Source organism: Coregonus clupeaformis, chromosome 14, assembly GCF_020615455.1.
Source record: "Coregonus clupeaformis isolate EN_2021a chromosome 14, ASM2061545v1, whole genome shotgun sequence".
NCBI lineage: Eukaryota > Metazoa > Chordata > Actinopteri > Salmoniformes > Salmonidae > Coregonus > Coregonus clupeaformis.
In genome coordinates this window covers 6,687,400-6,714,223 of record NC_059205.1, presented here as the reverse complement: position 1 = coordinate 6,714,223, position 26,824 = coordinate 6,687,400, and the positions used below count along the sequence as shown (strand labels likewise).

General features: G+C 42.8%; 1 protein-coding gene across 1 annotated transcript in view; it reads right to left on the bottom strand.

Moving 5' to 3' along the window:
* Positions 1-241: 241 nt before the first annotated feature.
* LOC121580561 (twisted gastrulation protein homolog 1-A-like) overlaps positions 242-26,824 on the bottom strand; it is an 82,554-nt gene continuing 55,971 nt past the window's right edge. The window contains exons 3-5 of the mRNA XM_045224659.1: positions 9,874-9,973; positions 7,955-8,215; positions 242-686 (exon numbers count right to left, since the gene is read on the bottom strand). Coding sequence (XP_045080594.1) covers positions 505-686; positions 7,955-8,215; positions 9,874-9,973 — 543 coding nt within the window. The 3' untranslated portion in view covers positions 242-504. The remainder of the gene's footprint in view (positions 687-7,954; positions 8,216-9,873; positions 9,974-26,824) is intronic.

Here is a 26,824-nt window from a genome sequence, read left to right as displayed (position 1 = left end):
TTTGGTCAGCGGTGGCACCAGAAACTTTTGCTTGGGGGTAGCTAAGGGGTAGCTTAGGGGTAGCTTAGGGGTAGCTTAGGGGTAGCTAAGGGGTAGCTAAGGGGTAGCTAAGGGGTAGCTAAGGGGTAGCTTAGGGGTAGCTAAGGGGTAGCTAAGGGGTAGCTAAGGGGTAGCTTAGGGGTAGCTAAGGGGTAGCTAAGGGGTAGCTTAGGGGTAGCTAAGGGGTAGCTTAGGGGTAGCTAAGGGGTAGCTAAGGGGTAGCTTAGGGGTAGCTTAGGGGTAGCTTAGGGGTAGCTAAGGGGTAGCTAAGGGGTAGCTTGGTTGTTGTGTAAGGGGTGCCTGTAATACATGGTGTGCATGTACTAATAAAATATTGCTTGGTGGTGCTACGCTATTTTGAGGAGGCTTCAGCATCATCTAGCCCCTCCCTGGAGCCACCCATTAGTTTGGTCCATATATTTGGTGCCCAGTCTCCACCACCATAGATCCATCCACCACCAGTCTTCAGAACAGACAGTTCATGCACTTAACAGCCTTGCTGCCGTAGTCCAGACACTCCGGGCCGATGCACTGACAGCAGGCGTTGTGGAACCAGCGGTACTTCGACCCTCCCATCGACTCACAGTATAGTTTACACTGGCGGATGGATACGCAGTCGTCAAAGTAGACCACCGTACACATGTTATCTGGCGGACAAGGGGGAGGAGGGTGGAGGGATACAGAGAGAAAATAGGGCACAGGTCAGTTATCACAGTAACCACATCTTTAAAAACATAACTAGTAATCCCATGAAAACATATTTAAAGCCGTAGTTAGTAGTTACGGTAATCATTAAACCTCAATGTTTTCCTTAGGGTTTGCTTTTATGACTGAGGACAACGGGTGTGCTGCTGACAGTAAGTGTGACCATGTGTTCTGGGAAGGGTCCCAAATGGCACCCTATTCCCTACGAAGTGCACAACTTGTCTTCGGGCCCTGGTCAAAAGTGGTTCACTACATACGTAATAGGGTACCAACTGGGATGAACTTCTGGTGTGTCTAATGCGTGAACAGCTGGGCACTGTGGTTGGAACCAACCAACGCTCTCATATTTAACGAATGTGGTGTCTTTGGAAACTCATGTGAGCGCAGTGTCTTTTTATAGACTATAAGAGCTGGATCATAGGTTCAGAACCAGACAGAGGACAGGATATGAGAGCTGGATCATAGGTTCAGAACCAGACAGAGGACAGGATATGAGAGCTGGATCATAGGTTCAGAACCAGACAGAGGACAGGATATGAGAGCTGGATCATAGGTTCAGAACCAGACAGAGGACAGGATATGAGAGCTGGATCATAGGTTCAGAACCAGACAGAGGACAGGCTATGAGAGCTAGATCATAGGTTCAGAACCAGACAGAGGACAGGATATGAGAGCTGGATCATAGGTTCAGAACCAGACAGAGGACAGGATATGAGAGCTGGATCATAGGTTCAGAACCAGACAGAGGACAGGCTATGAGAGCTGGATCATAGGTTCAGAACCAGACAGAGGACAGGATATGAGAGCTGGATCATAGGTTCAGAACCAGACAGAGGACAAGATATGAGAGCTAGATCATAGGTTCAGAACCAGACAGAGGACAGGATATGAGAGAAGAGTCATAGGTTCAGAACCAGACAGAGGACAGGATATGAGAGAAGGATCATAGGTTCAGAACCAGACAGAGGACAGGATATGAGAGCTGGATCATAGGTTCAGAACCAGACAGAGGACAGGATATGAGAGCTGGATCATAGGTTCAGAACCAGACAGAGGACAGGCTATGAGAGCTGGATCATAGGTTCAGAACCAGACAGAGGACAGGATATGAGAGCTGGATCATAGGTTCAGAACCAGACAGAGGACAGGATATGAGAGCTGGATCATAGGTTCAGAACCAGACAGAGGACAGGATATGAGAGCTGGATCATAGGTTCAGAACCAGACAGAGGACAGGATATGAGAGCTGGATCAAAGGTTCAGAACCAGACAGAGGACAGGATATGAGAGAAGAGTCATAGGTTCAGAACCAGACAGAGGACAGGATATGAGAGAAGAGTCATAGGTTCAGAACCAGACAGAGGACAGGATATGAGAGCTGGATCATAGGTTCAGAACCAGACAGAGGACAGGCTATGAGAGCTGGATCATAGGTTCAGAACCAGACAGAGGACAGGATATGAGAGCTGGATCATAGGTTCAGAACCAGACAGAGGACAGGATATGAGAGCTGGATCATAGGTTCAGAACCAGACAGAGGACAGGATATGAGAGCTAGATCATAGGTTCAGAACCAGACAGAGGACAGGATATGAGAGCTGGATCATTGGTTCAGAACCAGACAGAGGACAAGATATGAGAGCTGGATCATAGGTTCAGAACCAGACAGAGGACAGGATATGAGAGCTGGATCATAGGTTCAGAACCAGACAGAGGACAGGCTATGAGAGCTGGATCATAGGTTCAGAACCAGACAGAGGACAGGATATGAGAGCTGGATCATAGGTTCAGAACCAGACAGAGGACTGGATATGAGAGCTGGATCATAGGTTCAGAACCAGACAGAGGACAGGATATGAGAGCTGGATCATAGGTTCAGAACCAGACAGAGAACAGGATATGAGAGCTGGATCATAGGTTCAGAACCAGACAGAGGACAGGATATGAGAGCTGGATCATAGGTTCAGAACCAGACAGAGGACAGGATATGAGAGCTGGATCATAGGTTCAGAACCAGACAGAGGACTGGATATGAGAGCTGGATCATAGGTTCAGAACCAGACAGAGGACAGGATATGAGAGCTGGATCATAGGTTCAGAACCAGACAGAGGACAGGATATGAGAGCTGGATCATAGGTTCAGAACCAGACAGAGGACAGGATATGAGAGCTGGATCATAGGTTCAGAACCAGACAGAGGACAGGCTATGAGAGCTGGATCATAGGTTCAGAACCAGACAGAGGACAGGCTATGAGAGCTGGATCATAGGTTCGGAACCAGACAGAGGACAGGATATGAGAGCTGGATCATAGGTTCGGAACCAGACAGCGGACAAGATATGAGAGCTGGATCATAGGTTCGGAACCAGACAGAGGACAGGATATGAGAGCTGGATCATAGGTTCAGAACCAGACAGAGGACAGGATATGAGAGCTGGATCATAGGTTCAGAACCAGACAGAGGACAGGATATGAGAGCTGGATCATAGGTTCAGAACCAGACAGAGGACAGGATATGAGAGCTGGATCATAGGTTCAGAACCAGACAGAGGACAGGATATGAGAGCTGGATCATAGGTTCAGAACCAGACAGAGGACAGGATATGAGAGCTGGATCATAGGTTCAGAACCAGACAGAGGACAGGATATGAGAGCTGGATCATAGGTTCAGAACCAGACAGAGGACAGGATATGAGAGCTGGATCATAGGTTCAGAACCAGACAGAGGACAGGATATGAGAGCTAGATCATAGGTTCAGAACCAGACAGAGGACAGGATATGAGAGCTGGATCATAGGTTCAGAACCAGACAGAGGACAGGATATGAGAGCTGGATCATAGGTTCAGAACCAGACAGAGGACAGGATATGAGAGCTGGATCATAGGTTCAGAACCAGACAGAGGACAGGATATGAGAGCTAGATCATAGGTTCAGAACCAGACAGAGGACAGGATATGAGAGCTGGATCATAGGTTCAGAACCAGACAGAGGACAGGATATGAGAGCTAGATCATAGGTTCAGAACCAGACAGAGGACAGGCTATGAGAGCTGGATCATAGGTTCAGAACCAGACAGAGGACAGGATATGAGAGCTAGATCATAGGTTCAGAACCAGACAGAGGACAGGATATGAGAGCTGGATCATAGGTTCAGAACCAGACAGAGGACAGGATATGAGAGCTAGATCATAGGTTCAGAACCAGACAGAGGACAGGATATGAGAGAAGAGTCATAGGTTCAGAACCAGACAGAGGACAGGATATGAGAGCTGGATCATAGGTTCAGAACCAGACAGAGGACAGGATATGAGAGCTGGATCATAGGTTCAGAACCAGACAGAGGACTGGATATGAGAGCTGGATCATAGGTTCAGAACCAGACAGAGGACAGGATATGAGAGCTGGATCATAGGTTCAGAACCAGACAGAGGACAGGCTATGAGAGCTGGATCATAGGTTCAGAACCAGACAGAGGACAGGCTATGAGAGCTGGATCATAGGTTCAGAACCAGACAGAGGACAGGCTATGAGAGCTGGATCATAGGTTCAGAACCAGACAGAGGACAGGCTATGAGAGCTGGATCATAGGTTCGGAACCAGACAGAGGACAGGATATGAGAGCTGGATCATAGGTTCAGAACCAGACAGCGGACAAGATATGAGAGCTGGATCATAGGTTCAGAACCAGACAGAGGACAGGATATGAGAGCTGGATCATAGGTTCAGAACCAGACAGAGGACAGGATATGAGAGCTAGATCATAGGTTCAGAACCAGACAGAGGACAGGATATGAGAGCTGGATCATAGGTTCAGAACCAGACAGAGGACAGGATATGAGAGCTAGATCATAGGTTCAGAACCAGACAGAGGACAGGCTATGAGAGCTGGATCATAGGTTCAGAACCAGACAGAGGACAGGATATGAGAGCTAGATCATAGGTTCAGAACCAGACAGAGGACAGGATATGAGAGCTGGATCATAGGTTCAGAACCAGACAGAGGACAGGATATGAGAGCTAGATCATAGGTTCAGAACCAGACAGAGGACAGGATATGAGAGAAGAGTCATAGGTTCAGAACCAGACAGAGGACAGGATATGAGAGCTGGATCATAGGTTCAGAACCAGACAGAGGACAGGATATGAGAGCTGGATCATAGGTTCAGAACCAGACAGAGGACAGGATATGAGAGCTGGATCATAGGTTCAGAACCAGACAGAGGACAGGATATGAGAGCTGGATCATAGGTTCAGAACCAGACAGAGGACAGGATATGAGAGCTGGATCATAGGTTCAGAACCAGACAGAGGACAGGATATGAGAGCTGGATCATAGGTTCAGAACCAGACAGAGGACAGGATATGAGAGCTGGATCATAGGTTCAGAACCAGACAGAGGACAGGATATGAGAGCTAGATCATAGGTTCAGAACCAGACAGAGGACAGGATATGAGAGCTGGATCATAGGTTCAGAACCAGACAGAGGACAGGATATGAGAGCTGGATCATAGGTTCAGAACCAGACAGAGGACAGGATATGAGAGCTGGATCATAATAATAACCCAGCCGGAGGAGGAGGAGAAAGAAGAAGAAGAAGAAGAAGAAGAAGAAGAAGAAGAAGAAGAAGAAGAAGAAGAAGAAGAAGAAGAAGAAGAAGAAGAAGAAGAAGAAGAAGAAGAAGAAGAAGAAGAAGAAGAAGAAGAACGGGAGGAGGAGAAGAGGAGGAGGAGAGAGAGAAGGGGAGGGGAAAATACTCAGGCCAGGCGGTTAACATCACCAATCCCATCCCTCCAGATCCGCCTTGGTGTTTCTCCTCTAGTGTAAACTAACCACTCCTGTGTTTAGCTTTCAGTGTTTTACACCATCATCTAAAAAGGCTCTAAACACTTTTCACTGAAAGGAATCCCAACTGTCTCTAATGACGACAGTGTTCCATTCATAGAAATAGAATCTATCATACTATTCTGTTCATTCTATTAATATGGTTCCACAGTCTAATCATTCTATTAATATGGTTCCACAGTCTAATCATTCTATTAATATGGTTCCACAGTCTATTCATTCTATTAATATGGTTCCACAGTCTAGTCATTCTATTAATATGGTTCCACAGTATTCATTCTATTAATATGGTTCCACAGTCTATTCATTCTATTAATATGGTTCCACAGTCTAATCATTCTATTAATATGGTTCCACAGTCTATTCATTCTATTTCTATGGTTCCACAGTCTATTCATTCTATTAATATGGTTCCACAGTCTATTCATTCTATTAATATGGTTCCACAGTTTATTCATTCTATTAATATGGTTCCACAGTCTATTCATTCTATTAATATGGTTCCACAGTCTATTAATATGGTTCCACAGTCTATTCATTCTATTTCTATGGTTCCACAGTCTATTCATTCTATTAATATGGTTCCACAGTCTATTAATTCTATTAATATGGTTCCACAGTCTATTCATTCTATTTCTATGGTTCCACAGTCTATTAATATGGTTCCACAGTCTATTCATTCTATTAATATGGTTCCACAGTCTATTAATTCTATTAATATGGTTCCACAGTCTATTCATTCTATTTATATGGTTAAACAGTCTATTAATATGGTTCCACAGTCTAATCATTCTATTAATATGGTTCCACAGTCTATTCATTCTATTAATATGGTTCCACAGTCTAGTCATTCTATTAATATGGTTCCACAGTATTCATTCTATTAATATGGTTCCACAGTCTATTCATTCTATTAATATGGTTCCACAGTCTAATCATTCTATTAATATGGTTCCACAGTCTATTCATTCTATTTCTATGGTTCCACAGTCTATTCATTCTATTAATATGGTTCCACAGTCTATTCATTCTATTAATATGGTTCCACAGTTTATTCATTCTATTAATATGGTTCCACAGTCTATTCATTCTATTAATATGGTTCCACAGTCTATTAATATGGTTCCACAGTCTATTCATTCTATTTCTATGGTTCCACAGTCTATTAATTCTATTAATATGGTTCCACAGTCTATTCATTCTATTTCTATGGTTCCACAGTCTATTAATATGGTTCCACAGTCTATTCATTCTATTAATATGGTTCCACAGTCTATTAATTCTATTAATATGGTTCCACAGTCTATTCATTCTATTTCTATGGTTAAACAGTCTATTAATATGGTTCCACAGTCTATTCATTCTATTTCTATGGTTAAACAGTCTATTAATATGGTTCCACAGTCTATTAATTCTATTAATATGGTTCCACAGTCTATTCATTCTATTAATATGGTTCCACAGTCTAATCATTCTATTAATATGGTTCCACAGTCTATTCATTCTATTTCTATGGTTAAACAGTCTATTAATATGGTTCCACAGTCTATTAATTCTATTAATATGGTTCCACAGTCTATTCATTCTATTAATATGGTTCCACAGTCTAATCATTCTATTAATATGGTTCCACAGTCTAATCATTCTATTAATATGGTTCCACAGTCTAATCATTCTATTAATATGGTTCCACGGTCTATTCATTCTATTTCTATGGTTCCACAGTCTATTCATTCTATTAATATGGTTCCACAGTCTATTCATTCTATTAATATGGTTCCACAGTCTATTCATTCTATTTCTATGGTTAAACAGTCTATTAATATGGTTCCACAGTCTATTAATTATATTAATATGGTTCCACAGTCTATTCATTCTATTAATATGGTTCCACAGTCTAATCATTCTATTAATATGGTTCCACAGTCTAATCATTCTATTAATATGGTTCCACAGTCTAATCATTCTATTAATATGGTTCCACGGTCTATTCATTCTATTTCTATGGTTCCACAGTCTATTCATTCTATTAATATGGTTCCACAGTCTATTCATTCTATTAATATGGTTCCAGTCTATTCATTCTATTTCTATGGTTAAACAGTCTATTAATATGGTTCCACAGTCTATTCATTCTATTTCTATGGTTCCACAGTCTAATCATTCTATTTATATGGTTCCACAGTCTAATCATTCTATTTATATGGTTCCACAGTCTAATCATTCTATTTATATGGTTCCACAGTCTAATCATTCTATTAATATGGTTCCACAGTCTAATCATTCTATTTATATGGTTCCACAGTATATTCATTCTAATTCTATGGTTCCACAGTCTATTCATTCTAGTTCTATGGTTTCGCTACCTTGAGTGTTGTAGCTGGCGTGGATGCTGTTGCCGGGGAGCGATACGTTCTGGTGCTGGTCATCAAGCGTCTCTAGGAAGGAGACCAGGTTCTCATGGTGAGATAGTTCCTCTGCAACGGGGAAGGACACCACCATCATGTTGATAGGGGCGTCGCCCTCCGTGAGGGCTCGGAACAGCGAGGGGATTGGTCGATGGAGTTCCTCCACTGTGCTCTTGGAGGTGGCTGGAGTATCACTGTAGTTCTTAGGGTTACACATCCCTGAGAGAGAACGAGAGAACGAGAGAGAGAGAGAGAGAGAGAGAGAAAGAAAGAGGGGGAGAGAGAGAGAGAAAGAAAGAGGGGGAGAGAGAGAGAGAGAGAGAGAGAGAGAGAAAGAAAGAGGGGGAGAGAGAGAGAGAGAGAGAGAGAGAAAGAGAGAGAAAGAAAGAGGGGGAGAGAGAGAGAGAGAGAGAGAGAGAGAGAGATAGAAAGAAAGAGGGGGAGAGAGAGAGAGAGAGAGAGAGAGAGAGAGAGAGAGAGAGAGAGAGAGAGAGAGAGAGAGAGAGAGAGAGAGAGAGAGAGAGAGAGAGAGAGAGAGAGAGAGAGAGAGTTGATCAATAATAACTTTTAAAAGGTTAAATGGTTTCTATGCAACTAGTTCTGACCAAAAGTCTTTGTCTTGATTAAAATAGTTTAAAGAATCTTTACCTTAAACAGTAGTTGATAATCCCATCAGATATGATTAGCATAATATTTTAAATGAGTAGAAATGAATTAGCTAAATCATTTAAATAAGCAGCAAAGTTTGACGGAGGAATATTGGATTACAAACTAAATCGACGCTAAAAACAGAGCCAAGATAGCGGTTTCAGATAAACCACCATACACATTGGTCTACCCCTTCTTCCATCCATCCCTCCTCCCTCTCTCCCTCTCTCTCCCCCTCCTTCCATCCATCCCTCCTCCCTAAACCCAAAATGTATTTGCAGTAGCTAGGTTTCCATCTAATTGGCGACAGATTGTCATGCGAATATTCTAACATCTGCAGCGGTGTGTTTGTTTCCACCAAACGGACTTGTAGCAGTTAAAAATCAGTGGGTGATGAGGTAGTGCACACAAAATGTAGACAGCAGAGCAGCAGAGTGGAGGCAGCAGAGCAGCAGAGTGGAGGCAGCAGAGCAGCAGAGTGGAGGCAGCAGAGCAGCAGAGTGGAGGCAGCAGAGCAGCAGAGCGGGGGCAGCAGAGCAGCAGAGCGGGGGCAGCAGAGCAGCAGAGCGGGGGCAGCAGAGCAGAGGCAGCAGAGCAGCAGAGCGGGGGCAGCAGAGCAGCAGAGCGGGGACAGCAGAGCGGGGGCAGCAGAGCAGAGGCAGCAGAGCGGAGGCAGCAGAGCGGAGGCAGCAGAGCGGGGGCAGCAGAGCAGCAGAGCGGGGGCAGCAGAGCAGCAGAGCGGGGGCAGCAGAGCAGGGGCAGCAGAGCGGGGGCAGCAGAGCAGAGGCAGCAGAGCGGAGGCAGCAGAGCGGAGGCAGCAGAGCAGAGGCAGCAGAGTGGAGGCAGCAGAGCAGCAGAGCGGAGGCAGCAGAGCAGAGGCAGCAGAGTGGAGGCAGCAGAGCGGAGGCAGCAGAGCGGAGGCAGCAGAGCAGAGGCAGCAGAGCGGAGGCAGCAGAGCAGCAGAGTGGGGAAGCAGAGTGGAGCCTATCAGACACTATTAAACCAACCTGCGCAGAAAACTTGACAAGTGCACTCAGTCATTATAGTAACTCCACAGACGTTCCTGTCTAATTGATGAGGCTGATAACCACTGCACTGTTTTTGACTGGTATTGTTGTGTTTCATGAATAACACAGATATTGTACTGTGTGAGATGTGACTGACCGACCGACACACACACACACACACACAGCACTCACCAACACAGTACTCACCAACACAGTACTCACCAACACAGTCGCAGCACTCCTCCCACAGTGTCCCCAGACACAGCATACACTCCTTACAACATGAACAGTTCCCATCGGACGGACGACATTGGCACAGCTCCTGCAACACACACACACACACACACACACACACACACACACACACACACACACACACACACACACACACACACACACACACACACACACACACACACACACCACAAAAACAATCAATTCAATAAACTACTGACAAGATACAGTATGTTGGTCTCAGAGCAGAGGTTTTCATAGTTTGATCATGTAGGACTGGAGTTGTGGTGACTTGTTTCTATGTGTTGTTACAGACGCCAGCTCAGTGTTACTGTCACTACAGACGCCAGCTCAGTGTTACTGTCACTACAGACGCCAGCTCAGTGTTACTGTCACTACAGACGCCAGCTCAGTGTTACTGTCACTACAGACGCCAGCTCAGTGTTACTGTCACTACAGACGCCAGCTCAGTGTTACTGTCACTACAGACGCCAGCTCAGTGTTACTGTCACTACAGACGCCAGCTCAGTGTTACTGTCACTACAGACGCCAGCTCAGTGTTACTGTCCCTACAGACGCCAGCTCAGTGTTACTGTCCCTACAGACGCCAGCTCAGTGTTACTGTCACTACAGACGCCAGCTCAGTGTTACTGTCACTACAGACGCCAGCTCAGTGTTACTGTCACTACAGACGCCAGCTCAGTGTTACTGTCACTACAGACGCCAGCTCAGTGTTACTGTCACTACAGACGCCAGCTCAGTGTTACTGTCACTACAGACGCCAGCTCAGTGTTACTGTCACTACAGACGCCAGCTCAGTGTTACTGTCACTACAGACGCCAGCTCAGTGTTACTGTCACTACAGACGCCAGCTCAGTGTTACTGTCACTACAGACGCCAGCTCAGTGTTACTGTCACTACAGACGCCAGCTCAGTGTTACTGTCACTACAGACGCCAGCTCAGTGTTACTGTCACTACAGACGCCAGCTCAGTGTTACTGTCACTACAGACGCCAGCTCAGTGTTACTGTCCCCTGTACTGTCTAGTGTACACTACAGGTCAAAAGTTTGGACAGACCTACTCATTGAAGGGTTTTTCTTAATTTTTTACTATTTTCTACATTGTAGAATAATAGTGAAGACATCAACACTGAAATAACACATATGGAATCCTGTAGTAACCAAAAAAGTGTTAAACAAATCAAAATATATTTTACATTTGAGATTCTTCAAATAGTCACCCTTTGCCTTGATGACAACTTTGCACACTCTTGGCATTCTCTCAACCAGCATCATGAGGTAGTCACCTGGAATGCATTTCAATTAACAGGTGTGCCTTCTTAAAAGTTAATTTGTGGAATTTCTTTCCTTCTTAATGTGTTTGAGCCAATCAGTTGTGTTGTGACAAGGTAGGGGGGTATACAGAAGGTAGCCCTATTTGGTAAAAGACCAAATCCATATTATGGTAAGAACAGCTCAAATAAGCAAAAGAGAAACGACAGTCCATCATTACTTTAAGACATGAAGGTCAGTCAATACGGAAAATGTCAAGAACTTTGAAAGTGCAGTCGCAAAAACCATCAAGTGCTATGATGAACCTGGCTCTCATGAGGACTGCCACAGGAATGGAAGACCCAGAGTTACCTCTGCTGCAGAGGATAACTTCAGAGTTACCAGCCTCAAATAAATGCTTCACAGAGTTCAAGTAACAGACACATCCCAACATCAACTGTTCAGAGGGGACTGTGTGAATCAGGCCTTCATGGTCGAATTGCTGCAAAGAAATCTCTACTAAAGGACACCAATAAGAAGAAGAGACTTGCTTGGGCCAAGAAACACGAGCAATGGACATTAGACCAGTGGAAAGTTGTCCTTTGGTCTGGTGTCCAAATTTGAGATTTTTGGTTCCAACCGCCGTGTCTTTGTGAGACGCAGAGTAGGTGAACGGATGATCTCCACATGTGTATTTCCCACCGTAAAGCATGGAGGAGGAGGTGTTATGGTGTGGGGGTGCTTTGCTGGTGACACTGTCTGTGATTTATTTAGAATTCAAGACACACTTAACCAGCATTGCTACCACAGCATTCTGCAGCGATACGCCATCCCATCTGGTTTGGGCTTAGTTTGATTATCATTTGTTTTTCAACAGGACAATGACCCAACACACCTCCAGGCTGTGTAAGGGCTATTTTACCAAGAAGGAGAGTGATGGAGTGCTGCATCAGATGACCTGGCCTCCACAATCCCCCGACCTCAACCAAATTGAGATGGTTTTGGATGAGTCGGACCGCAGAGTGAAGGAAAAGCAGCCAACAAGTGCTCGGCGTATGTGGGAACTCCTTCAAGACTGTTGGAAAAACATTCCAGGTGAAGCTGGTTGAGAGAATGCCAAGTGTGTGCAAAGCTGTCATCAACGCAAAGGGTGGCTATTTGAAGAATCTCAAATATAAAATATATTTTGATTTGTTTAACACTTTTTTGGTTACTACATGATTCCATATGTGTTATTTCATAGTTTTGATGTCTTCACCATTATTCTACAATGTAGAAAATAGTAAAAATAAAGAAAAAAACTCTTGAAAGAGTAGGTGTTCCAAAACTTTTGACCGATAGTGTATAGACAGACAGAACCAAGTCACTACAGATGCCAGCCCAGTGCTGACAGAACACAACAACACACACAGGAAACATCATTACTGTGTCCATCTATTAATATGTCACAGTCACACATACAATATATATACAGCAGTGTGTGGACACCCCTTCAAATTAGTGGATTCGGCTATTTCAGCCACACCCGTTGCTGACAGGTGTATAAAAACGAGCGCGCACGGCCATGCAATCTCCACAGACAAACATTGGCAGTAGAATGGCCTTACTGAAGAGCTCAGTGACTTACAGCGTGGCACCATCATAGGATGCCGCCTTTCCAATAAGTCAGTTCGTAAAATGTCTGCCCTGCTAGAGCTGTCCCGGTCAACTGTAAGTGCTGTTATTGTGAAATGGAAACGTCTAGGAGCAACAACGGCTCAGCTGCGAAGCGGTAGGCCACACAAGCTCACAGAATGGGACCGCCAAGTGCTGAAGCGCGTAAAAATGGTCTGTTCTCGGTTGCAACACTCACTACCGTGTTTGGCAGATGCCAGGAGAACGCTACCTGCCCGAATGCATAGTGCCAACTGTACAGTTGGGTGGAGGAGGAATAATGGTCTGGGGATGTTTTTCATGATTCGGACTAGGTCCCTTAGTTCCAGTGAAGGGTAATCTTAACGCTACAGCATACAATGCCATTCTAGACTAATCTGTACTAATCTGGCAACAGATTGGGGAAGGCCTTTTCCTGTTTCAGCATGACAATGCCCCCGTGCACAAAGCGAGGTCTATACAGAAATGGTTTGTCGAGATCGGTGTGGAAGAACTTGACTGGCCTGCACAGAGCCCTGACCTCAACCCCATCGAACACCTTTGGGATGAATTGGAACGCCGACTGCGAGCCAGGCCTAATCGCCCAACATCAGTGCCCGACCTCACTAATGCTCTTGTGGCTGAATGGAAGCAAGTCCCCGCAGCAACGTTCCAACATCTAGTGGAAGGCCTTCCCAGAAGAGTGGAGGCTGTTATAGCAGCAAAGGGGGGGGACCAAATCCATATTAATGCCCATGATTCTGGAATGAGATGTTCGACGAGCAGGTGTCCACATACTTATGGTCATGTAGTGTACATACATACATACCAGGTACAATTACTATGTCACACATACAGTGCCTTCAGAAAGTATTCATACCTTGACTTATTTCACATTTTGTTGTGTTACAGACCGAATTCAAAATGGATTACAATTTTTTTTTTTTATCTCATCCATCTACACACAATACCTCATAATGACAAAGTGAAAACATGTTTTTAGAAATGTTTGCACATTTATAAATTAAATACAGAAATACCTCATTTACATAAGTATTCACACCCCTGAGTCAATACTTTGTAGAAGCATCTTTTGCAGCGATTACAGCTTTGAGTCTTTCTGGGTAAGTCTCTAAGTGCTTTTCCACACCTAGCTTGTGGAACATTTGCCCATATATATATATATATATATTAATTCTTCAAGCTCTGTCAAATTTGTAAATGAGATATTTAATTTAGAATACATTTGCAAACATAAAAAAAAAAAAAAAAAAAGGTTTTCACTTTGTCATTATGGGTTATTGGGTGTAGATGGGTAAGAAACAATATCAATTTAAGCCATTATGAATTCAGGCTATAAAACAACAATTTAACAAAACATAGAATGTGGAATAAGTTTTTATATATATATAGTACCTTTATTTAACTAGGCAACTCAGTTAAGAACAAATTCTTATTTACAATGACGGCCTACACCGGCCAAACCCGGACGACGCTGGGCCAATTGTGCGCCGCCCTATGGGACTCCCAATCACGGCCGGTTGTGATGCAGCCTGGAAACGAACCATTGGGTCTGTAGTGACGCCTCAAGCACTGAGATGCAGTGCCTTAGACCGCCGCGCCACTCGGGAGCCCCGAGTGGGGTATGAATACTTTCTAAAAGGCACTGTACATGCTGTATATAATTACTATGTTACATTCAGCCACACACACACCGGATCCAATTACTATGTTCCATTTAGCCACACATACCGAATACAATTGCTATGTTACAAGTCACACATTCATACTGAATACCACACATACCAGAAACGTTTAAGAAAACAGCAGGTTTTGTGTCCAGATTTACAGCCATACATTCCACTGTTAGAGCAATAAAATCGGAGCATACATAACGGGGACACACTATTACTAGTCAGAACAACTTCCCATCACATGGTATGTATGGTATCTTCTCTAGGAATCATACGAAACGTATGTTAGAAGAATGTAGCTCCAGTAGTTAGCTTCATGTCTGGTTAGGAGGGGAACATAAACACATGATACTGTCTGTATGTACATGTTCAGGCATGTGGTAAGTTCAAAACACACAAGCAATGGATTTTTCAACATGAACCCAAACTCAATTGTGAACCAGAATAATTTTTTATTGTACGAGTGCCCTAAATTCTAATAAAAATCTTCTCTTGGGAACACACAAACAAAAAGAAAACCTAGGACACATCCACATTCTTTCAACAAAGTGAAAACACATTTTGGCAGCACACTAAAGGGGTAAAGAGTGAGCAATGAGTTTGGCCGGGGTGAGTTGGCATGGAGTCTGCAGACTCTTTATCTCTCGCTCTGTCTGTCTTCTCTCTCTCCCTCTTTCAATTCAAGAGGCTTTATTGGGAAACATGTTCACAAAGCAAGTGAAATAGATAAAAAGTGAGAAGAAACAAATTAACTTCAACAAAAAAACGAATCAAAACATTAACAGTAAAAAAAAAACTCTAAAGGGTTTAAAAAAGATATAACTTTCAAGTGTTATATTATCAGCGATGTACTGTGTTTTAGCAATGTGCAAATAGTTGTAGTACGAATAGTAGGGGAAGATAAATAAACAGGTAAATATTGGTGGTATTTACAGTGTTGTTTGTGCTCCACTGGTTGCCCTTTTCTCATGGCAACAGGCCACAAATCTTGCTGCTGTTATTGCACACTGCGGCACTTCACCTAACCGATATGGGAGTTTATCAATGTTTGATTTGTTTTCAAATTCTTTGTGGGTCTGTGTGATGTGTGGGAAATATGAGTCTCTAATGTGGTCATACATTTGTCAGGAAGTTAGGAAGTGTAGCTCAGTTTCCACCTCATTTTGTGGGCAGTGTGCACATAGCCTGTCTTCTCTTGAGAGCCAGGTCTGCCTACGGTGGCCTTTCTCAATAGCAAGGCTATGCTCACTGAGTCTGTACATAGTCAAGGATTTTTTTAAATTTTGGGTCAGTCACAGTGGTCAGGTATTCTGCTACTGTGTACTCTCTGTTTAGGGCCAGATAGCATTCCAATTTGCTCTGTTTCTTTGTTTGATTCTTTCCGGTGTCAAAAAGTTATCTTTCTACTTTCTCATAATTTGGTTGGGTCTAATTGTGTTACTTGCCTGGGGCTCTGTTGGGTCCGTTTGTGTTTGTGAACAGAGCCCCAGAACCAGCTGTCTGAGGGGACACTTCTCTAGGTCAATCTCTCTGTAGGTGAGGGCTTTGTGATGGAATGTGTGGGCATCGCTTCCTTTTAGGTGGTTGTAGAATTCAACAGCTCTTTTCTGGATTTTGATAACTAGCGGGTATAGTCCTAATTCTGCTCTGCATGCATTGTTTGGGATTTGCTTTGTACACAAAGTATATTTTTGCAGAATTCTGCATGCAGAGACTCAATTGGTCCCATTTTGTGAATTATTGGTTGGTGAGTGGACCCCAGACCTCACAACCATAGAGGGCAATGGGTTCTATAAATTATTGAAGTATTTTTTGCCAGATTCTAATTGGGATGTCGAGTGTTATGTTCCTTTTGATGGCATAAAAGGCCTTTCTTGCCTTGTCCATTAAATCGTTCAAAGCCTTGTGGAAGTTACCTGTGGTGTTGATGTTTATGCCGAGGTATGTATAATTATTTGTGTGCTCTCGGGCAACGGTGTCTAGATAGAATTTGTATTTGTTGTCCTGGCAACTGGACCTTTTTAGGAACACCATTATTTTTGGTTGGGGACAGAAGCACCAGATCGTCAGCAAACAGTAGAGATTTGATTTACGAGTCAAGTAGGGTGAGGCCGGGTGCTGCAGACTGTTCTAGTGCCCTCGCCAATTCATTGATAGAAATGTTGAAGAGGGTGGGGCTCAAGCTGCGTCCCTGTCTCACCCCGCGTCCCTGAGGAAAGGTATCACTTGTGGTTTTTGTACATTGATTTTATAATGTTGTATGTTTTCCTCCAACACCGCTTTCCATTAATTTGTATAGCAGACCCTCATGCCAAATGGCGTCAAAAGCTTTTTTGAAATCAACAAACCATGAGAAGAATGTGCTTTTGTTTTGTTTGTTTGTCGATAAGGGTGTGCAGGGTGTATACGTGGTCTGTTGTACGGTATTTTGGTAAGAAGCCAATTTGACATGTGCTCAGGACATTGTTTTCACTGAGGAAATGTTGGAGTTTGCTGTTGATGATACTGCAAAGGATTTTTCAGAGACTACTGTTGACACAGATTCCATGATAATTATTGAGGTCAAATTTGTTTCCACATTTGTGGATTGGATTGAGGTGACCAGACCTTGTTTCCAAGTCTTGGGGAAAATCCCAGAGCTGAGGGTAATGTTGAAGAGTTTAAGAATAGCCCATTTGAATTTATGGTCTGTATATTTTATCATTTTGTTTAGTATACCATCAACACCAAAGGCCTTTTTGGGTTGGAGGATTTGTATTTTGTCCTATAGCTCATCCAATGTAATTGGTGAATCCAATGGCTTCTGGTACTCTTTAATAACCGACTCTAAGTTTTATAAATTATCATGTGTAGGTTTTTGTTCTTGGTTCTTTGTTATATGGCTGAAAAGGTTGGAGAAGTGGTGTATGCATACATCTCCATTTTGGATAGGAAGCTCTTCTTGCTGTTGTTTGTTTAGTGTGTTCCAATTTTCCCAGAAGTGATTTGATTCTATAGATTCTTCAATTACATTGAGCTGTTTTCTGACATGGTGTTCCTTCTTTTATCTTAGTGTATTTCTCTATTGTTTTAGTGTTTTAGTGAAGGCGTAAGCTACGGTTTTATAGGTCTCTGTGGTTTTGGTTGGATAGGTTTCTCAATTACGTTCTAAGTTTTTTTGCATTCTTCGTCAAACCATTTTTCATTGTTCGTTTTCTTAAGTTTTCTGCTTGCATTTAAATTTGCTATGTTAGCTGATAGGTCAAATATACTGTTCATGCTTCCTACTGCTAAGTTTACACCTTCACTATTGAAGGGAAACATTTGTCCAGGAAGTTGTCTAGGAGGGATTGGATTGGTTTCTACACTACAGGTAGGTGTCCATGCATGATGACAGACACCCGTCTCCACCAATGAGAGAAGACTTGAAATAGAAAAGATGGCTGCGTACACATTGTTGGATTACTTCATGGAGCAAAAAAAGTATTTATTTTAATAATGGAGCATTTTCTAAATTCAAACTGACCAGGGACATTTTATGAGACTCCTCTTTCCACGAATCGAGGACGAAGACAGCATCGCCAAGCTAAGGGTGGTTGAAAATTCTCTGTGCTATCCTAAACAGTACCTATCCTATAACTCTCAGTAATGGATACCAAAAGTATTTGGTTAAATCACATTATACTGTGTAACTGTAGCCAAGAACTGTTGATCAGCAGAGGATGGGAGAGGTGGTCGAAAAGAAACATACAGTAAGAAAAATACAGTGTAGTTCAGGGAATACTTGTACAGCTGTGGGAGGAATGTTGTCATGATCAAACTGCCATTCAGCTCCTCGAGTCATCTTCAGCATAGTGTCCAATCCATCCAGAGGGATACAGTTCTGCTACAATGACACACGCAGGCAAATGAATTCTGTTTCTGTATCTAGAATCCATTCCAGGAAGAAGCCCAGGCACCACACGATATCGCCTATAAAAAAAAAATACATTCTACTCTATTGTACAGTTTGAACGGCAGTTGAACTGTGCCAGCATAACATCGACATTAGGGTAGACTAGTTGATCATGCATACATGTGCAGAGGCACAGAGATTACATTTAGAACAATATCTAGCCCAGGGGTCTCCAACCCTGTTCCTGGAGAGCTACCCTCCTCTAGGTTTTCACTCCAACCCCAGTTGTAACTAACCTGATTCATCTTATCAATGAATTAGAATCAGGTGCGCTAGATTAGTATTGGAGCGAAAACCTACAAGGAGGGTAGCTCTCCAGGAACAGGGTTGGAGAGACCTGATCTAGCCTAATAGAATGAAATATGGCATAGCCCTCAACCTCTGCACAGTGACTAGACCTATGTACCTAGGTAGGTAGGTAGGTAGACAGTATCTAGCTACAGTCATGTCAAATCAGGCATGCTTAGGTATATATTTCTATAGTAAAACCAGCTTATCAGTTTTTGAGATTTACAACAGTAAATTGTTGTATTATTGTTTCTCGTCACTGTTAGCTAGTAAACGTAGCTAGCTAGCTAGCTGGATAGCCAATAATTGTTTGGAATCCTATTTTGCGTCATGTCGATAATTTTGTGAGACTGAAATGCATCCACAGTCATAATCATAACCAATGTCAACCTTTGTTAATTACGTTACATAGCTAGCTAGTACAATTATTTACAGTTGCTGATGTTACACTTGTTTGCTAACAAGTTACAAACGTGAAGCGTGGGCGCATAAGTTAGCAGGCGCCAGGCTAACTAGTTAGCCAACTCCAGTCACGTGCTAACGTTTGCTAGTAAACCTAGCTTTAGGTGGCTGGTTGTAACATTGTAGCTTGTGGTTTAGTAACCATATCAATGACTAAAACGAGAAGAGGTTTTACAATCGAGATACAATAGATCTCCAATTGTAAAACCTATATCTTTAGTCATAGATATGGCTACTGGTAGTTGTTTAGCTAACTTAGCTAGCTACCTAGACTAGCTAGCTAACGTTACCTACCTAAGTTAACAAACTTAAAAACATGTATGTTAGCCTGCAATTTGGGTTTCAGTAGATAAACTAAACTTAGCTAGCTAGGTGGCTTGCAGGAAAAATAACTTACTTAGCTAGCCACCGTATTTGTCATCTGCCCTCTTGGTGCTGGCATCGGCTGTAGCTGAACTTCTAGCTAAATCCAACTCTTTGTTTCGAATCCTCTTCGCTATATTCTGGTTGAAACATGTATGGTTGAATGTCACCATGTACCTAATAGAACATCGAAAACATGCTCCATCGTAAAATGTATGTTGATGAGAGGAATCATTTGAAGCCACTGCGGTCTGATCAGTTCTTTCAGTTTTGCCCAAAGGATTGTGTTGTTAGAGTCCACTTGCCTTTTTTTTTTTTTTTTAAAGCATGCCTTGGGGTAGGGACGGGGCCAGAACATGAAGCACCACCCAGTTGTAGTCTTTCAGAGAATGGAAAAAAAATGTGTCAGCTTGTATATTTAGCAATGAATCCACTGATAGGAACATCGCTGGAAGACATCCATTGGCTCTATCGAACAAGGACAACCACATCTATCCATGTGTCCTGAGTGGCGCAGTGGTCTAAGGCACTGCATCGCAGTGCTAACTGTGCCACTAGAGATCCTGGTTCGAATCCAGGCTCTGTCGCCGCCGGCCGCGACCGGGAGACTCATGGGCGGCGCACAATTGGCCCAGCGTCGTCCAGGGTAGGGGAGGGAATGGCCGGCAGGGATGTAGCTCAGTTGGTAGAGCATGGCGTTTGCAACGCCAGGGTTGTGGGTTCGATTCCCACGGGGGGCCAGTATAAAAAAAATATGTATTCACTAACTGTAAGTCGCTCTGGATAAGAGCGTCTGCTAAATGACTAAAATGTAAATGTACTACTGCAACTAGCTGTTGGTTGGGCTCCCCGCTTGTGCCATCAAACCCCTGCAACTTATTCAGAACACAGCAGACCTAAATGTAAATGTGTTAAATGTGTAATGTGTTATCTACACTCACAAAAACATACAGTGTGATTAGTATCACATAGAGCCTTCGGGAAATGCCAAAAAAAACACATTTATTTTCAGATCTCACCGTCCCCATCAATACACCAGAAGCCATCACCCTGAACTGCCTTCCTCCTGGGCATTTGTGTGTGAATCACATCTCACCTGTCCTAGATATGCCTCGGACATGACGAAAACAAGCCCAGATTCCCCCAGAGTGAAATTCCCCTGTTAACACACAGCTGTCTACAGATTCGCATGCACGTGCGCACACACACACACACACACACACACACTGATAGCAATCTCATCATATAAGTGTTTGTTATGGCTCCTCCTGGGGTGGACTGCTTGTCCAGTAAACACATATGGAGCCACTGAGGAGGACAGATTATTCTGATACTCTTCTTTCTCATGGAAATACAGTCTCAATGTGTCCATGACTGAAGCCCTATTTCTGTTATTCCTAGATAGTCTACAGAAATTGAATAATGGAAGAGTTTGCCTCTCAAAATGAAAATCACTGCAATCAGTGGGAAAATGAATGCATGTATGTCCAGTAACCACGAGAAGCTAAAGGAGGAAAGTTGAGGAAGATAAAAGTTGCTGATTCACTTAAAACTGTAAAATACAGTAAACTATCAGTGTAACCAACTGTTACTGTTACTAACCCATCTAAACAGACTGTTACTAACCCATCTAAACAGACTGTTACTAACCCAGCTAAACAAACTGTTACTAACCCATCTAAACAGACTGTTACTAACCCATCTAAACAGACTGTTACTAACCCAGCTAAACAGACTGTTACTAACCCAGCTAAACAGACAGTTACTAACCCAGCTAAACAGACTGTTACTAACCCAGCTAAACAGACTGTTACTGTTACTAACCCAGCTAAACAGACTGTTACTAACCCAGCTAAACAGACTGTTACTAACCCATCTAAACAGACTGTTATTAACCCAGCTAAACAGACTGTTACTAACCCAGCTAAACAGACTGTTACTGTTACTAACCCAGCTAAACACACTGTTACTAACCCATCTAAACAGACTGTTACTAACCCAGCTAAACAGACTGTTACTAACCCAGCTAAACAGACTGTTACTAACCCAGCTAAACAGACTGTTACTAACCCAGCTAAACAGACTGTTACTAACCCAGCTAAACAGACTGTTACTAACCCAGCTAAACAGACTGTTACTAACCCAGCTAAACAGACTGTTACTAACCCAGCTAAACAGACTGTTACTAACCCAGCTAAACAGACTGTTACTAACCCAGCTAAACAGACTGTTACTAACCCAGCTAAACAGACTGTTACTAACCCAGCTAAACAGACTGTTACTAACCCAGCTAAACAGACTGTTACTGTTACTAACCCAGCTAAACAGACTGTTACTAACCCAGCTAAACAGACTGTTACTGTTACTAACCCAGCTAAACAGACTGTTACTGTTACTAACCCAGCTAAACAGACTGTTACTGTTACTAACCCAGCTAAACAGACTGTTACTGATACTAACCCATCTAAACAGACTGTTACTAACCCAGCTAAACAGACTGTTACTAACCCAGCTAAACACACTGTTACTGTTACTAACCCAGCTAAACAGACTGTTACTAACCCAGCTAAACAGACTGTTACTAACCCAGCTAAACAGACTGTTACTAACCCAGCTAAACAGACTGTTACTAACCCAGCTAAACAGACTGTTACTAACCCAGCTAAACAGACTGTTACTAACCCAGCTAAACAGACTGTTACTAACCCAGCTAAACAGACTGTTACTGTTACTAACCCAGCTAAACAGACTGTTACTAACCCAGCTAAACAGACTGTTACTAACCCAGCTAAACAGACTGTTACTAACCCAGCTAAACAGACTGTTACTAACCCAGCTAAACAGACTGTTACTAACCCAGCTAAACAGACGGTTACTAACCCAGCTAAACAGACTGTTACTAACCCAGCTAAACAGACTGTTACTAACCCAGCTAAACAGACTGTTACTAACCCAGCTAAACAGACTGTTACTAACCCAGCTAAACAGACTGTTACTAACCCAGCTAAACAGACTGTTACTGTTACTAACCCAGCTAAACAGACTGTTACTAACCCAGCTAAACAGACTGTTACTAACCCAGCTAAACAGACTGTTACTAACCCAGCTAAACAGACTGTTACTAACCCAGCTAAACAGACTGTTACTGTTACTAACCCAGCTAAACAGACTGTTACTAACCCAGCTAAACAGACTGTTACTAACCCAGCTAAACAGACTGTTACTAACCCATCTAAACAGACTGTTACTAACCCAGCTAAACAGACTGTTACTAACCCAGCTAAACAGACTGTTACTAACCCAGCTAAACACACTGTTACTGTTACTAACCCAGCTAAACAGACTGTTACTAACCCAGCTAAACAGACTGTTACTAACCCAGCTAAACAGACTGTTACTAACCCAGCTAAACAGACTGCTACTAACCCAGCTAAACAGACTGCTACTAACCCAGCTAAACAGACTGTTACTAACCCAGCTAAACAGACTGTTACTAACCCAGCTAAACAGACTGTTACTGTTACTAACCCAGCTAAACAGACTGTTACTAACCCAGCTAAACAGACTGTTACTAACCCAGCTAAACAGACTGTTACTAACCCAGCTAAACAGACTGCTACTAACCCAGCTAAACAGACTGTTACTAACCCAGCTAAACAGACTGTTACTAACCCAGCTAAACAGACTGTTACTAACCCAGCTAAACAGACTGTTACTGTTACTAACCCAGCTAAACAGACTGTTACTAACCCAGCTAAACAGACTGTTACTAACCCAGCTAAACAGACTGTTACTGTTACTAACCCAGCTAAACAGACTGTTACTGTTACTAACCCAGCTAAACAGACTGTTACTGTTACTAACCCAGCTAAACAGACTGTTACTAACCCATCTAAACAGACTGTTACTAACCCAGCTAAACAGACTGTTACTAACCCAGCTAAACAGACTGTTACTAACCCAGCTAAACAGACTGTTACTGTTACTAACCCAGCTAAACAGACTGTTACTAACCCAGCTAAACAGACTGTTACTAACCCAGCTAAACAGACTGTTACTGTTACTAACCCAGCTAAACAGACTGTTACTGTTACTAACCCAGCTAAACAGACTGTTACTGTTACTAACCCAGCTAAACAGACTGTTACTAACCCAGCTAAACAGACTGTTACTGTTACTAACCCAGCTAAACAGACTGTTACTAACCCAGCTAAACAGACTGCTACTAACCCAGCTAAACAGACTGTTACTAACCCAGCTAAACAGACTGTTACTAACCCAGCTAAACAGACTGTTACTGTTACTAACCCAGCTAAACAGACTGTTACTGTTACTAACCCAGCTAAACAGACTGCTACTAACCCAGCTAAACAGACTGTTACTAACCCAGCTAAACAGACTGTTACTAACCCAGCTAAACAGACTGTTACTAACCCAGCTAAACAGACTGTTCCTGTTACTAACCCAGCTAAACAGACTGTTACTAACCCAGCTAAACAGACTGTTACTAACCCAGCTAAACAGACTGTTACTAACCCAGCTAAACAGACTGTTCCTGTTACTAACCCAGCTAAACAGACTGTTCCTGTTACTAACCCAGCTAAACAGACTGTTACTAACCCAGCTAAACAGACTGTTACTAACCCAGCTAAACAGACTGTTACTAACCCAGCTAAACAGACTGTTACTGTTACTAACCCAGCTAAACAGACTGTTACTAACCCAGCTAAACAGACTGTTACTAACCCATCTAAACAGACTGTTACTAACCCAGCTAAACAGACTGTTACTAACCCATCTAAACAGACTGTTACTAACCCAGCTAAACAGACTGTTACTAACCCATCTAAACAGACTGTTACTGTTACTAACCCATCTAAACAGACTGTTACTAACCCAGCTAAACAGACTGTTACTAACCCAGCTAAACAGACTGTTACTGTTACTAACCCAGCTAAACAGACTGTTACTAACCCATCTAAACAGACTGTTACTGTTACTAACCCAGCTAAACAGACTGTTACTAACCCAGCTAAACAGACTGTTACTGTTACTAACCCAGCTAAACAGACTGTTACTAACCCAGCTAAACAGACTGTTACTGTTACTAACCCAGCTAAACAGACTGTTACCAACCCAGCTAAACAGACGGTTACTAACCCAGCTAAACAGACTGTTACTAACCCAGCTAAACAGACTGTTACTAACCCAGCTAAACAGACTGTTACTAACCCAGCTAAACAGACTGTTACTAACCCAGCTAAACAGACTGTTACTAACCCAGCTAAACAGACTGTTACTAACCCAGCTAAACAGACTGTTACTAACCCAGCTAAACAGACTGTTACTGTTACTAACCCAGCTAAACAGACTGTTACTAACCCAGCTAAACAGACTGTTACTGTTACTAACCCATCTAAACAGACTGTTACTAACCCATCTAAACAGACTGTTACTAACCCAGCTAAACAGACTGTTACTAACCCAGCTAAACAGACTGTTACTAACCCAGCTAAACAGACTGTTACTAACCCAGCTAAACAGACTGTTACTAACCCAGCTAAACAGACGGTACTGTTACTAACCCAGCTAAACAGACTGTTACTAACCCAGCTAAACAGACTGTTACTAACCCAGCTAAACAGACTGTTACTGTTACTAACCCAGCTAAACAGACTGTTACTGTTACTAACCCAGCTAAACAGACTGTTACTAACCCAGCTAAACAGACTGTTACTAACCCAGCTAAACAGACGGTTACTGTTACTAACCCAGCTAAACAGACTGTTACTAACCCAGCTAAACAGACTGTTACTAACCCAGCTAAACAGACTGTTACTAACCCAGCTAAACAGACTGTTACTAACCCATCTAAACAGACTGTTACTAACCCAGCTAAACAGACTGTTACTAACCCAGCTAAACAGACTGTTACTAACCCAGCTAAACACACTGTTACTAACCCATCTAAACAGACTGTTACTAACCCAGCTAAACAGACTGTTACTAACCCAGCTAAACAGACTGTTACTAACCCAGCTAAACACACTGTTACTAACCCAGCTAAACAGACTGTTACTAACCCAGCTAAACAGACTGTTACTAACCCAGCTAAACAGACTGTTACTAACCCAGCTAAACAGACTGTTACTAACCCAGCTAAACAGACTGTTACTAACCCAGCTAAACAGACTGTTACTAACCCAGCTAAACAGACTGTTACTAACCCAGCTAAACAGACGGTTACTAACCCAGCTAAACAGACTGTTACTGTTACTAACCCAGCTAAACAGACTGTTACTAACCCAGCTAAACAGACTGTTACTAACCCAGCTAAACATACTGTTACTAACCCAGCTAAACAGACTGTTACTGTTACTAACCCAGCTAAACAGACTGTTACTAACCCAGCTAAACAGACTGTTACTAACCCAGCTAAACAGACTGTTACTAACCCAGCTAAACAGACTGTTACTTTACTAACCCAGCTAAACAGACTGTTACTGTTACTAACCCAGCTAAACAGACTGTTACTAACCCAGCTAAACAGACTGTTACTGTTACTAACCCAGCTAAACAGACTGTTACTAACCCAGCTAAACAGACTGTTACTAACCCAGCTAAACAGACTGTTACTAACCCAGCTAAACAGACTGTTACTGTTACTAACCCAGCTAAACAGACTGTTACTGTTACTAACCCAGCTAAACAGACTGTTACTAACCCAGCTAAACAGACTGTTACTGTTACTAACCCAGCTAAACAGACTGTTACTAACCCAGCTAAACAGACTGTTACTAACCCAGCTAAACAGACTGTTACTAACCCAGCTAAACAGACTGTTACTAACCCAGCTAAACAGACTGTTACTAACCCAGCTAAACAGACTGTTACTAACCCAGCTAAACAGACTGTTACTAACCCAGCTAAACAGACTGTTACTGTTACTAACCCAGCTAAACAGACTGTTACTAACCCAGCTAAACAGACTGTTACTGATACCCAGCTAAACAGACTGTTACTAACCCAGCTAAACAGACTGTTACTGTTACTAACCCAGCTAAACAGACTGTTACTAACCCAGCTAAACAGACTGTTACTGTTACTAACCCAGCTAAACAGACTGTTACTAACCCAGCTAAACAGACTGTTACTAACCCAGCTAAACAGACTGTTACTAACCCAGCTAAACAGACTGTTACTAACCCAGCTAAACAGACTGTTACTGTTACTAACCCAGCTAAACAGACTGTTACTAACCCAGCTAAACAGACTGTTACTAACCCAGCTAAAC